The sequence below is a fragment of the Oncorhynchus keta genome, chromosome 34, assembly GCF_023373465.1.
Source record: "Oncorhynchus keta strain PuntledgeMale-10-30-2019 chromosome 34, Oket_V2, whole genome shotgun sequence".
NCBI lineage: Eukaryota > Metazoa > Chordata > Actinopteri > Salmoniformes > Salmonidae > Oncorhynchus > Oncorhynchus keta.
In genome coordinates this window covers 31,190,526-31,202,935 of record NC_068454.1, presented here as the reverse complement: position 1 = coordinate 31,202,935, position 12,410 = coordinate 31,190,526, and the positions used below count along the sequence as shown (strand labels likewise).

General features: G+C 43.9%; 1 protein-coding gene across 3 annotated transcripts in view; it reads left to right on the top strand.

Annotated features, from left to right (window-relative positions):
• Nucleotides 1-12,410, top strand: part of LOC118366929 (diacylglycerol kinase beta) — a 156,164-nt gene that overhangs the window by 54,666 nt on the left and 89,088 nt on the right. For 2 of the 3 annotated variants that reach the window (XM_052493671.1, XM_052493670.1), the window contains 3 exons: nucleotides 1,932-2,195; nucleotides 3,712-3,852; nucleotides 5,270-5,319. In XM_052493671.1, coding sequence (XP_052349631.1) covers nucleotides 1,932-2,195; nucleotides 3,712-3,852; nucleotides 5,270-5,319 — 455 coding nt within the window. Of the gene's footprint in view, nucleotides 1-1,361; nucleotides 1,420-1,931; nucleotides 2,196-3,711; nucleotides 3,853-5,269; nucleotides 5,320-12,410 lie in introns of those variants that run through there. The other variant, XM_052493672.1, reaches the window with a different exon arrangement.

Sequence of the window (12,410 nt, the reverse complement as noted above, 5' to 3'; positions counted from 1 at the left end):
CAGATTTCAAAAAGGCTTTACGGTGAAAGCATACCATGCGAATATCTGAGGACAGCGCCCCGCATACAAAAGCATTATAAACATTTTCCAAACTAACAGAGGCCTCACAAAAGTCAGAAATAAATCACTTACCTTTGAAGATCCTCCTCTGTTTGCAATCCCAAGGGTCCCAGCTACACAACAACCGGTTGTTTTGTTAGATAAAGTCCTTCTTTATATCCCAAAAAAGTCAGTTTAGTTGTCGCGTTTGATTCAGTAATCCACCCGTTCCACTAGTTCAACATGCGTACAAAGGAATCCCAAAAGTTACCAATAAACTTAGTCCAAAGAAGTCAAACAACGCTTCTATTCAATCCTCAGGTACCCTAATATGTAGATAAATGATCACATTTCAGACAAAATGTAGTATGTTCAATATCGGAAAGAATAACAAGGTGCACACCCTCATCCACGCGCGCCACAAGACTACAGTCAGAATGAGAGCCACCTTGAAAAACTACAACTGCTATTTATTTTTCAGAAAACAAGGCTGAAACCCTTTCTAAAGACTGTTGACATCTAGTGGAAGCCATAGGAACTGCAATCTGGAAGCTATTTATTTGTATATCCCATAGACAAGCATTTTAATGAACAGTGAGCTCAACAACAAAAAACTTCTGGATGGATTTTCCTCGGGTTTTCACCTGCAATATCAGTTCTGTTATACTCACAGACATTATTTTTAACAGTTTTAGAAACTTCAGAGTGTTTTCTATCCAATGCTACACTCCTACTGCTTCCCCTTTAACACAGCCTATAGCACACTCCTTCCCCTTCCCCTTCCCCTTCCCCTTCCCCTTCCCCTTCCCCTTCCCCTTCCCCTTTAACACAGCCTATATCACACTCCTTCTGTTTCCCCTTTATCACAGCCTATATCACACTCCTTCTCCTTCCCCTTTAACACAGCCTATATCACACTCCTTCTCCTTCCCCTTTAACACAGCCTATATCAGACTCCCTCTGTTTCCCCTTTAACACAGCCTATATCACACTCCTTCTGTTTCCCCTTTAACACAGCCTATATCACACTCCTTCTCCTTCCCCTTTAACACAGCCTATATCAGACTCCCTCTGCTTCCCCTTTAACACAGCCTATATCACACTCCTTATCCTTCCCCTTTAACACAGCCTATAACATACTCCTTCTCCTTCCCCTTTAACACAGCCTATATCACACTCCTTCTGTTTCCCCTTTAACACAGCCTATATCACACTCCTTCTCCTTCCCCTTTAACACAGCCTATATCACATTCCTTCCTCTATTTCACATCCTCTCACTTTCTCTGTCTTGCTTTTCTTGCCCTGATGTGTCTGCAGAGCCACGTTCCATTGATGCAGGCATCTCTATACAGACTGAAGTGGCCTGTGCCCCCATAACAGGTACCACTGCAGGACAACAGGGCAATGTTTAGATAACCCTACTAAGACTCATGGTCCAGCTACTGTCTGTCAACAGTGTTTGACTGCTGTTATAAAGTGACTTGTGATCTGTGTTTTGGAGCAGGTGACATGATAGTAGTCTGTACCATGGCTCAGTGGAATTTTGTTTGTTGTAAATGGTTGTTTTGTGTGTGTGGAGTATATCTCACCTGACCTTTCTTGTTTCATCTGTACCATCCTTGTTATTGTTGTGAAAAATTGCAAAAAATGTCAGGTTTTTGGTTGTTGTGAAATGCTGAAACTTTTTCTATTTGTCATTTTGAATCTCTCTTCATGACCCATGGTTGGAAAGTGAGGTATCTTTACTTTGTGTATTTTGTTCTGTAGGCTTAATCCTCAATGCTCAATGTCTGCTTCTGTAAAGACAACTGTTTGCAAATTAATGAGTCCACTGCCTACCTATCTTGCTTTATCTTTCCTGAAATCATCTTTCCCCCTTATCTGTCTTCTAGGAATGAATGGGAAGAGCATCCTGACAGCAATGGGCCGGCACACACCAGAGCATTCCATTGTGATGGCCACATGTTCAGGTGCCGTGTCTACCTCTCCCTGCTCCTCCCGGTCCTCCTCACAGCACTCTGGGACAGGGGCCCACACACCCGGGGGTTCCTACCACTCACCTGCCTGCACCCAAGCCAAACTCTCCACAGGTAGCAGTAGTAATGCTCTGACCCCCACCCCAGCCAAGTCCCCAGCCTCCCCTCGCCTCTCCCCAGGTAAATACCTTGTTCAGGTGCTGTAGGCAATTACACTGTTTTCCTGGAAAAGTTGTGACGCATGCTGTATTAGACTATGGTATTGCCGTAAACAATGAATTCCAATGACATCAATGTTAGAGAAATGTTGTGCCTGGAACATTACTAATGCCACAGCACTAAAATACACTACATGACCAAAAGAATGTGGACACCTGCTCCTCGAATATCTCATTCCAGAATCATTAATATGGAGTTGGTACCCCCTATGCTGCTATAACAGCCTCCACTCTTCTGAGAAGGCTTTCCACTAGCCGAATCCACGTAAAAGCACTACGCAGTCAGAGTTCCAATTAATCCCAAAGGTGTTCGATGGTGTTGAGGTCAGGGCTCCGTTTAGGCCAGTCAAGTTCTTTGACACCAATCTCAACAAACCATTTTTGTATTGACCTCACTTTGTGAACGGGGGCATTGGCATGCTGAAACAGGAAAGAGCTTTCCTCAAATTGTTTCAAGTTAGAAGCACAGAATCGTCTAGATTTATCTTCACTGGAACTAAGGAGCTGAGCACGAACCATGAAAAACAGCCCAGACCATTATACCTCCTCCACCAAACTTTACAATTGGCACTATGCATTCAGGCAGGTAGGGTTCTCCTGGCATCCGCCAAACCCAGATTTGTCTGTTGGACTGCCAGATGGTGAAGTGTGATTCATTACTCCAGAGAACGCGTTTCCACTGCTCCAGAGTCTAAAGGCGACAAGCTTTACACTGCTCAAGCCAACACTTGGCATTGTGCATGGTGATCTTAGGCTTGTATGCGGCTGCTCAGCCATGGAAACACATTTCACGAAGCTCTCGACATTCCCGTTCAGCACTCGGGGGACCCATTCTGTGAGCTTGTGTGGACAACTACTTTGCGGCTGAGGAGTTGTTTCACCTAAACGTTTCTACTTCACAATAACAGCACTTACAGTTGACCGGGGCAACACTAGCAGGGCAGCAATTTGACTAACTGACTTATTGGAAAGGTGGCATCCTATGACAATGAATGTCACTGAGCTCTTCAGTAAGGACATTCTACTGCCAATGTTTGTCTATGGAGATTGCATGGCTGTGTGCTCAATTTTATACACCTGTCAGCTACGGATGTGGCTGATATAGCCGAATCCACTCATTTGAAGGGTTGTCCACATACTTTTGTACTGATTATCACTCACAGCAAGGCATTTTAGCTAGCAGTTTTATAAAGTGTGCTGGTTAATATTGTCTGAGCTGTGGCCATTGGTTTCTGTTAGCTCAATACTTTGCATGGCAATGTAGGGCATGTGTATTGGTAGCTACCTAAGCTTTACCAGCTTTACACATGCTATGGTATTTATTGGATTTGATTTATGTGCCTATCACATCATATCACCATATCTATATCGCCATGCCATATCACATTTCAATCTACCATGTTGCTTAGTCATGCTCATGGTCATTGCTGTATGACATCTCCATCATCCATTGATCTCTTGTTACATTACATCCATAGAGAGGATCAGAGCGGAGAAGAGGAGGAGTCCATCACCCCAGAAGGGCTCCCCTTTACTCTCCCCCCAGGTGGTGTTTCTGAAGGACATTGTGTGTTACCTGTCCCTGCTGGAGAGGGGCACACCAGAGGACAAGTTGGAATGTGAGTTATAGGGGTTGGTTGGAGGCAAGTTTGTAGTGACTTGTGGTTGAAAGACCAAGAGGGTCATGTGGAGTCAAAAGGTCTGTCCCTAAACCACTCAGAAAGACATCCTACCATAATTTGCGAGGATTAGTCTAATTAATTACTTCAGGTAATACACTCAAAAGAAATCCTGGGTTTTAAACAACCCAATTTTGGTTATTTGGTAACCCAGCGATGGATAAATATTGGACAGAACACATGCTGGGTGATTTTGACCCAGCCAGTTAGGTTGCGTGAATACCACAACAGGTTGGGTTTTCAGTTGGGTTTTAATTCACTTTCATACTGGGTTGACCCAACAGCTGGGTCTTTTTTTAATGGAATAGGTGTGGCCTTCAGATCGTTTTATGGGGCTACATGTGAGTGTAAATGTAATTCCTGCTCAGGTTGTTTGTACACTGCAAAATAATATTTTTGCATATTACATATTTTAGAATAAAATTACAACATTGGGATATGCATACGCTCTTGAGGAACTCATATGTGTAAGCCTCATTAAAGCTACAAAAGTGTCAGTGTTCAACTTTATCATGTGATAACAATACAACAGACAGATAAACCAGAATGACATTTACTCTTGCGGATGACCAAAAATAACTATCTGAAAGCTACGCCCTACTAAGCCACACCTCCAGTCTTCTGATCTGACCCACTGGGTCATATTTCAATAACCCAGCATCAACAACCCAACCTCACTCTTTTTAAAGAAAACCACCCAACTAAGTGACCCAATGCCTGCAAACCAGCAGTTGGGTCATCCAAAAAAAAAAACATTTTTTAGATCATACATTTAATTATTTAAGCAAATAATGTTTACAGCCATATTTATGTGGCCAAATACAGTCGAGCTCTCACACACGCACACACACACACACACACACACACACACACACACACACACACACACACACACACACACACACACACACACACACACACACACACACACACACAGACACACACACACACCTGCCTGCAGTGGCCTCAACACTCAGCAGTACAGTGTAAGTGAGTGACTGGTTGCTAGCAGTAAATCAGGAGCAGGGCTCCCCTGGGGATTATCTCAGCACCTGTCCTTGTTAGCCCCTTGACATCCTAAGCCGTGGTGTGTCTAATAGACTTCTTTAGCATCGGGAGCTATATCTGCACACCCTGACACAGCTAATCTCAGCTAACCGATTCCGACATCTCAACAACACAGAAGTACATGTCACGCTCTATTACCTCCCCCTGCTTCAACACAGGAGTGGTGTCGTGTAGCGCTCTAATATTTCCCCTGCTCTCCAGAGGGGTGTCTGACTGGGGATGTTAGCGGTGCTAACAAGAAGTCATTATAGCTGAATCATGGGCTCTCTTTTCTCTCTTTCCCCTCTAGTCATGTTCCGGCTGTACGACACAGATGGCAATGGAGTACTGGACAGCTCGGTAAGTCTGGCCCTCTCTCCTCTTTTCTCATCTCCTCTTCTCTCCCCTTTCTAGTCCAATTACATACCAACCTTCCCACTGGGCACACCACGTAATTTCAACGTGGGTAATATTTGGTTGAGACGTTGATCAATGAGATTACAACCTTTATTCACCCAGTCAAGAAGAGCCAAAAGTTAGTTGAATTTCAAATGTGTTATCACTAGGCTTTCAAACATCTAAAAGCACAACCAAATTCCAAAGAATAAACTATCAGATTTTTTGTTTAGTTATCACCCAAATGTCTATCACTGCACTTTCAACCATTTAAAATCACAGCACATTTCAAGCGGGAATACAATGTCACATATCTTGTTAATTTATACAACAGATTAATGTGTTACTTATCAATGTGCTTCATCTAATAGCAGAACCAAATGACCTGGACTGTAGTTGAGATTACATTAAAAGTACATGGTGCAAGTGATCAATGCCGTTTGAGATTCTGCACAGATTATGATAGCAATTGTAAAGATCTCCACAGACTTGCGACAACCTACGTATGCTATCTTGAACATTCACGCTTTATATGATTACATAAAAATAAATGTATAGTTACAGTAACTTCTCCATTTCAACCAAAAATCTATCAAATCAAACTTTAAATGCATGTTTTAAATCAAGTTTAATTTGATTTAGTCATATTCTTTAGCATAGATTGTTGGTTGAGATGGAGATGTGAATCCAACATATCAATTATTAATTTGAAAGATCTAGTTTATCTAAAAAACTGGAGGCCTCATACTTCAATGTTGTGATTCAAAAATACTAGGGAAATGCATAGCACTAAAAATGTTTTACCGGGTATTGTTCATCCTGATCAGACAGGTTTTTTACATGGACAATACATTAGAGATAATATACGACAACTACTAGAAATAATAGAACAACATGAAACATCTAAGAAGCCAGGCCTGATATTTATAGCGGATTTTGATGAAATAAGACTCGATTCTAGTTATAAATACCTGGATTTTTTTCAATTACAATGAGTCTCTTATAAAATAGGAAAAAGTTATGTATAGCAACCCCAGGTGTAAAATAGTAAATAGCAGTTACTTCTCAGAGAGTTTTGATTTGTCAAGGAGTTAGACATGGGTGTCCACTGTCACCATATATATTCATTGTGGCCATTGAAATGCAAGCTATCAGATCAAATAACAACATTAGAGGATTAGAAATCCAAGGCTTAAAAACAAAGGTGTCCATGTATGCTGATGACTCAAGTTTTATCTTAAGTCCGAAAGCTATATTCCTGCAATGTCTCATTGAAGATCTAGATAACTTCTGGACTCTCTGGACTAAAACCTAATTATGGTAAGTGTACAATATTACGTATTGGATCTTAAAAAAATACACATTTTACATGACTTTGCAGTTTACCTATAAAATGGGCTGACGGTGAAGTAGACATACTTGGTATTCATATCACTAAAGACATAAATGAACTCCCCACAATCAATTTCAATAGAAAACAAGTAAAACTGGACAAGATCCTGCAACCATGGAGAGGTAAATACCTGTCTATTTATGAAGAAATTACACTGATTAACTCCTTAGTCATATCTCAATTTACTCACTTACTTATGGCTCTGCCTACTTATGATTATTCGTTTTTCAAATCATATGAGCAAAAAATATTTAGCTTTATCTGGGATGCTAAACCAGACAAGATTAAACGTGCATATCTATATAATGAAAATTAACTGGGTGGGTTGAGATGATTAAATATTAAAACACTAAACCTCTATAAAAGTTTCACTTATACAAAAGTTTTAATTGAACCATAAATGGTTCTCAAGTAGATTATTGAGAAAAGCTCATTCATTGTTTAAAAATGGCTTTTTGTGCAGATTCCCATGCCTCATGTTCGATTAATTGAAAATGAAACCTTTTTCAAAGTCTCTTTCTTTTCCAAACCAGCATTGCAGAGCTGGTTGCAAATTTCAATTTCATCTCCCTGTAAAATAGAACAAATGTTACACCAAATACTATGAAAAGATGTTTGAAAAGGGAATAACAAAAAAATATATATTGTACATTGGAACGGTAGAGTTATGTCATTCATGCAGTTATCTTTATTGTTGGAAAGGTCTGCTCAATCCAAGATTACAACCAATTGATTACAGCATTACCTAAAAAAATGGAGGAGGCAGGTGGCAGCGGGAGGAATAAAAATAGCATAAATAGGAAAGTATTCCAGTTTCATTTGAGGACCAGGATGTTGACAGCTGTGCCATGCAGATGACAAAATACTTGAGAAGAGATTTGATGGACCAATTCTATGGTAGAGCATGTATGAGTTGATATATAAAACGAAGCAAGATTCAAGAATTCATGCTTTCATCTTAAATTATAAATTTCTATCTCGCAATCTGTGGATTCCATTCGATTAGATAGATACAAATTGTATGTTAAACATCACAGCATAGCTGAAAGATATATGATGCATAGAAATCCGAAGAGGGTGGCCAGCAGAGATAGGTGGGAAGGACTAAGGGAAGCTGAGGGTTGGGATGCGGAATTGGTTTATTCTGAATAATTTTTTGAGGGCGGGGGGTGGTCTCGGATGGCTGAGGGGCAGCTCTCTAGGAACTGGGGGGGGTGATCTTGGAGGGCTGGTGGCCTGGCAGTTGGGAGCTTGGGCCTGTGGCTGATAGTTCACTGAGATCTGTCTACATGCCCTTGAGCAGGGCGTTGACCCTGGTTGCTTCTGTGGGTCGCCCTGGATGTTAGTCTGTTAGATGACTGAACTGAATGTAAATGCTGAGTGGCTTCACTGCAAGTTACATCATATGTTTTAATATTCAATACACATTTTACAAAAATTTTAAACAAACTGGAATTAAAGCTACACAAATGGAACTATCAAAGCAGAATATACATCTTCAAATGTTGATATTCTGTTGCTTTGACAACCAAACACAATGCAATGTAACTAAATATCATTACATTTGAAATCAACCAGAGCTTGAAACCCTAGGTCTTAAGAAAATAGTCACACATCTTGACTTTAACATTTTGTTCTGTAACAGCCTGAATAAAAAATGGATTACTTTTAGATTCTGTCTCACTGGCCGACACACATAATGTCGAAGTGGAATTATGTTTGAGGAAATGTTACAAATTAATACAAAATTCAAAGCTGAAATATCTTCAGTCAATAAGTATTATACCCCTTTGTTCGGGCCTAAATAAGTTCAGGATAAAACATTATTGCTTAACAAGTCACATAAGTTGCATTGACTCACTGTGTGCAATAATAGTCTTTTTGAATGACCTCATCTCTGTACCCCACATATACAATTATCTGTAAGGTCCCTCAGTTGTGCAGTGAATTTCAAACACAGATTCAACCACAAAGACCAGGGAGGTGTTCCAGTGCCTTGCAAAGAAGGGCATCTATTAGTAGAAGGGTACAAATCTGACATTGAAGTTATTAAATACACTTTGTATGGTGTCTCAATACACCAAGTCACAACAAAGATACAGGCGTCATGTCACGGTTGTTGTATGAACGAGACCAAGGTGCAGTGTGATAAGCGTACATTATATTTTATTAAACGAATGCAACACTGAACAAAACTATACAAAATAACAAAACGAACCGTGAAGCAGTATGACTAGTGCGAACAGGCAACTAAACATAGAATAATAACCCACAAAACCAAAATGGAAAATGGCAACCTAAATAGGATCTCTGATTGGGAACCAATTCAGGCCACCATAGAGCTACATATACCTAGACATACTAAAACCCCATAGAATTACAAAAACCCTAGACAGGTCAAAAACTAAACCAACCACCCTTGTCACCCCCTGACCTAACCAAAATAATAAAGAAAACAAAGAAAACAAAGATCAGGGCGTGACAGTACCCCCTCCCAAAGGTGCAGAATCCCGGCCACAAACCTTAACCTATATGGGAGGGTCTGGGTGGGCATCTAACCTTGGTGGCGGCTCTGGTTCTGGACGCCGCCCCCTTCTTTACACTGAGTCTGCTCTTGTAGCACTGACCTGTGGATCATCGTCGGTGGCTCTGGACTGCGGATCCTCGCCGTAGGCCCCGGACTGGGGACCCTCGCTGTGTGGATCATCGCCGGATGTTCTGAACTGGGGACTGTCGCTGGAGACCCCGAGCTGGGGACCGTCGCTGGAGACCCCGAGCTGGGGACAGTCGCTGGAGGCTCCGAGCTGGGGACCGTCGCTGGAGACCCCGAGCTGGGGACAGTCGCTGGAGACCCCGAGCTGGGGACAGTCGCTGGAGACCCCGAGCTGGGGACCGTCGCTGGAGACCCCGAGCTGGGGACAGTCGCTGGAGACCCCGAGCTGGGGACAGTCGCTGGAGACCCCGAGCTGGGGACTGTCGCTGGAGACCCCGAGCTGGGGACCGTCGCTGGAGACCCTGAGCTGGGGACCGTCGCTGGAGACCCCGAGCTGGGGACCGTCGCTGGAGACCCCGAGCTGGGGACAGTCGCTGGAGACCCCGAGCTGGGGACCGTCGCTGGAGACCCCGAGCTGGGGACAGTCGCTGGAGGCTCCGAGCTGGGGACCGTCGCTGGAGACCCCGAGCTGGGGACAGTCGCTGGAGGCTCCGAGCTGGGGACCGTCGCTGGAGACCCCGAGCTGGGGACCGTCGCTGGAGACCCCGAGCTGGGGACAGTCGCTGGAGGCTCCGAGCTGGGGACAGTCGCTGGAGGCTCCGAGCTGGGGACCGTCGCTGGAGGCCCCGAGCTGGGGACCATCGCTGGAGGCTCCGGACTGTGGCCCGTCGTTGGAGGCTCCGGACTGTGGCCCGTCGTTGGAGGCTCCGGACTGTGGCCCGTCGTTGGAGGTTCCGGACTGTGGCCCGTCGTTGGAGGTTCCGGACTGTGGCCCGTCGTTGGAGGTTCCGGACTGTGGCCCGTCGTTGGAGGTTCCGGTCTGTGTACTGACACCGGACGCTCTGGACTGGGTACTGTCGCCGGACGCTCTGGACAGGGTACTGTCGTCGGACGCTCTGGACTGCCGAGGAGCACTGTAGGCCTGGTGCGTGGTGCCGGCACTGATGGTACTGGGCTGGTGACACGCACCTCAGGGTGAGTGCGGGGAGGAGGAACAGGGCATACTGGTTCCTGGAGGCGCACTGGAGGCCTGGGGTGTGGTGCCGGAACTGGTGGTACCTGGCTGGTGACACACACGTCAGTGCGAGTGCGGGGAGCAGGCACAGGACGGACTGGACTGTGGAGGCGCACTGGAAGTCTGGAGTGTAGAGCTGACACAACCCGTCCTGGCTGGATGTTTATTTTCGCCCTGCAAATACAGGGCGCTGCCACAGGATGCTGCCACAGGACGCACTGGGCTGTGCAGACTCACCGGAGACACAGTACGCAGAGCCGGCGCCAAAGAGGTATACTGGAGACCAGGAGCACTGAGCCGGCACCCTCCTTCCTGGCTGGATGCCCATTCTAGCCCGGCCAATACAAGGAGCTGATAGAGACACAGTGCGCTGGTGCCTGACCAGTAACACACTCCCCACAGTAAGCACGAGGAGTAGGCTCAGGTCTCCGACCTGACTCATGCAATCTCCTCCTGTGCCCCCCAATTTTTTTTTATTGGGGCTGCCTCTCGGGCTTCCGTGCTCGCCGTGTATCTTCATATCGGCGCTGTTCCTCTATTCTCCGGTATTTCTCCTCGTAGTATCGCCGTTCCGCTTTCGCTGTCTCTAACTCCTCCTTAGGATGGCGATTCTCCCCCGGCTGTGTCCAGGGTCCTGCTCCATCTAATATCTCCTCCCAGGTCCATTTCCCCATTAAGAGCTGTTCCTCCTTTTCACACTGCTTGGTCCTGGTTTGGTGGGTTATTGTGTCACGGTCGTTGTATGGAGGAGACCAAACTGCAGCGTGATAAGCGTACATTCTATTTTATTAAACGAATGCAACACTGAACAAAACTATACAAAATAACAAAACAAACAGTGACGCAATATGACTAGAAAACAAAGATAACTAAGGTCAGGGCGTAACACGTCCTTCCTAACTCAGTTGCCAGAGAGAAAGGAAACTGCTCAGGGATTTCACCAATGGCTGTGATAGGAGAAAACTGACGATGTATCAACAACATTGTTGTTACTCCACAATACTAACCTAAATGATGGAGTGAAAAGAAGGACGCCTGTACAGAATACAAATATTCCAAAACATGCATCCTGTTTGCAATAAGCCATTAAAATAAAACTGCAGAAAATGTGGCAAAGAAATTAACTTTATGTCCTTAATACGAAATGTTTTGTTTGGGGCAAATCCAACACAACACATCACTGAATACCAGTCTTCATCTTTTCAGGCATGTTGGTGGCTGTATGATGTTATTGGTGTGCTTGTCATCAGCAAGAACTATGGAGTTTTTTTAGGATAAGAAAGAGGGGAATAGAGTTAATCACAGGCAAGATCCTAGAGCAAAACCTGGTTCAGTCTACTTTCCTAGAGACAATGGAAGATAAATTCACCTTTCAGCAGGACAGTAACCTAAAACACAAGGCCAAATATACACTGGATTTGCTTACCAAGACGACATTGAATGTTCCTGAGTGGCCTAGTTACAGTTTTGACTTAAATTGGCTTGAAAATCTATGGCAAGACTTGTCAAGCAATGATCAACAGCCAACTTGACAGAGCTTGAAGAATTTTTTAAAGAATCATTTTCAGATATTGTACAATCCAAGCGTGCAACGCTCTTAGAGACTTACCAAGAAAGACACAGCTGTAATCGCTGCCAAAGGTGATTCTAACATATGAATGAGATACTTCTGTATTTAATTTTCAATAAATGTGCTAAAAATGTGTTTTCACTTTGTTATTATGGGGTATTGTGTGTCGATGTGTGTGGGGAAAAATCTATTTAATCCTTTTTGAATTCAGACTGTAACACCACAAAATGCGGAATAAGTCAAGGGGTATGAATACTTTCTGAAAGCACTGTATTGTCTATTTGAGGTTAAGCAGGGCTAGGCTAGGTTGAAACCCTGAATGGGAGACTGAATTAATAGCTGTAGATAGATCAAATCTCCGTTT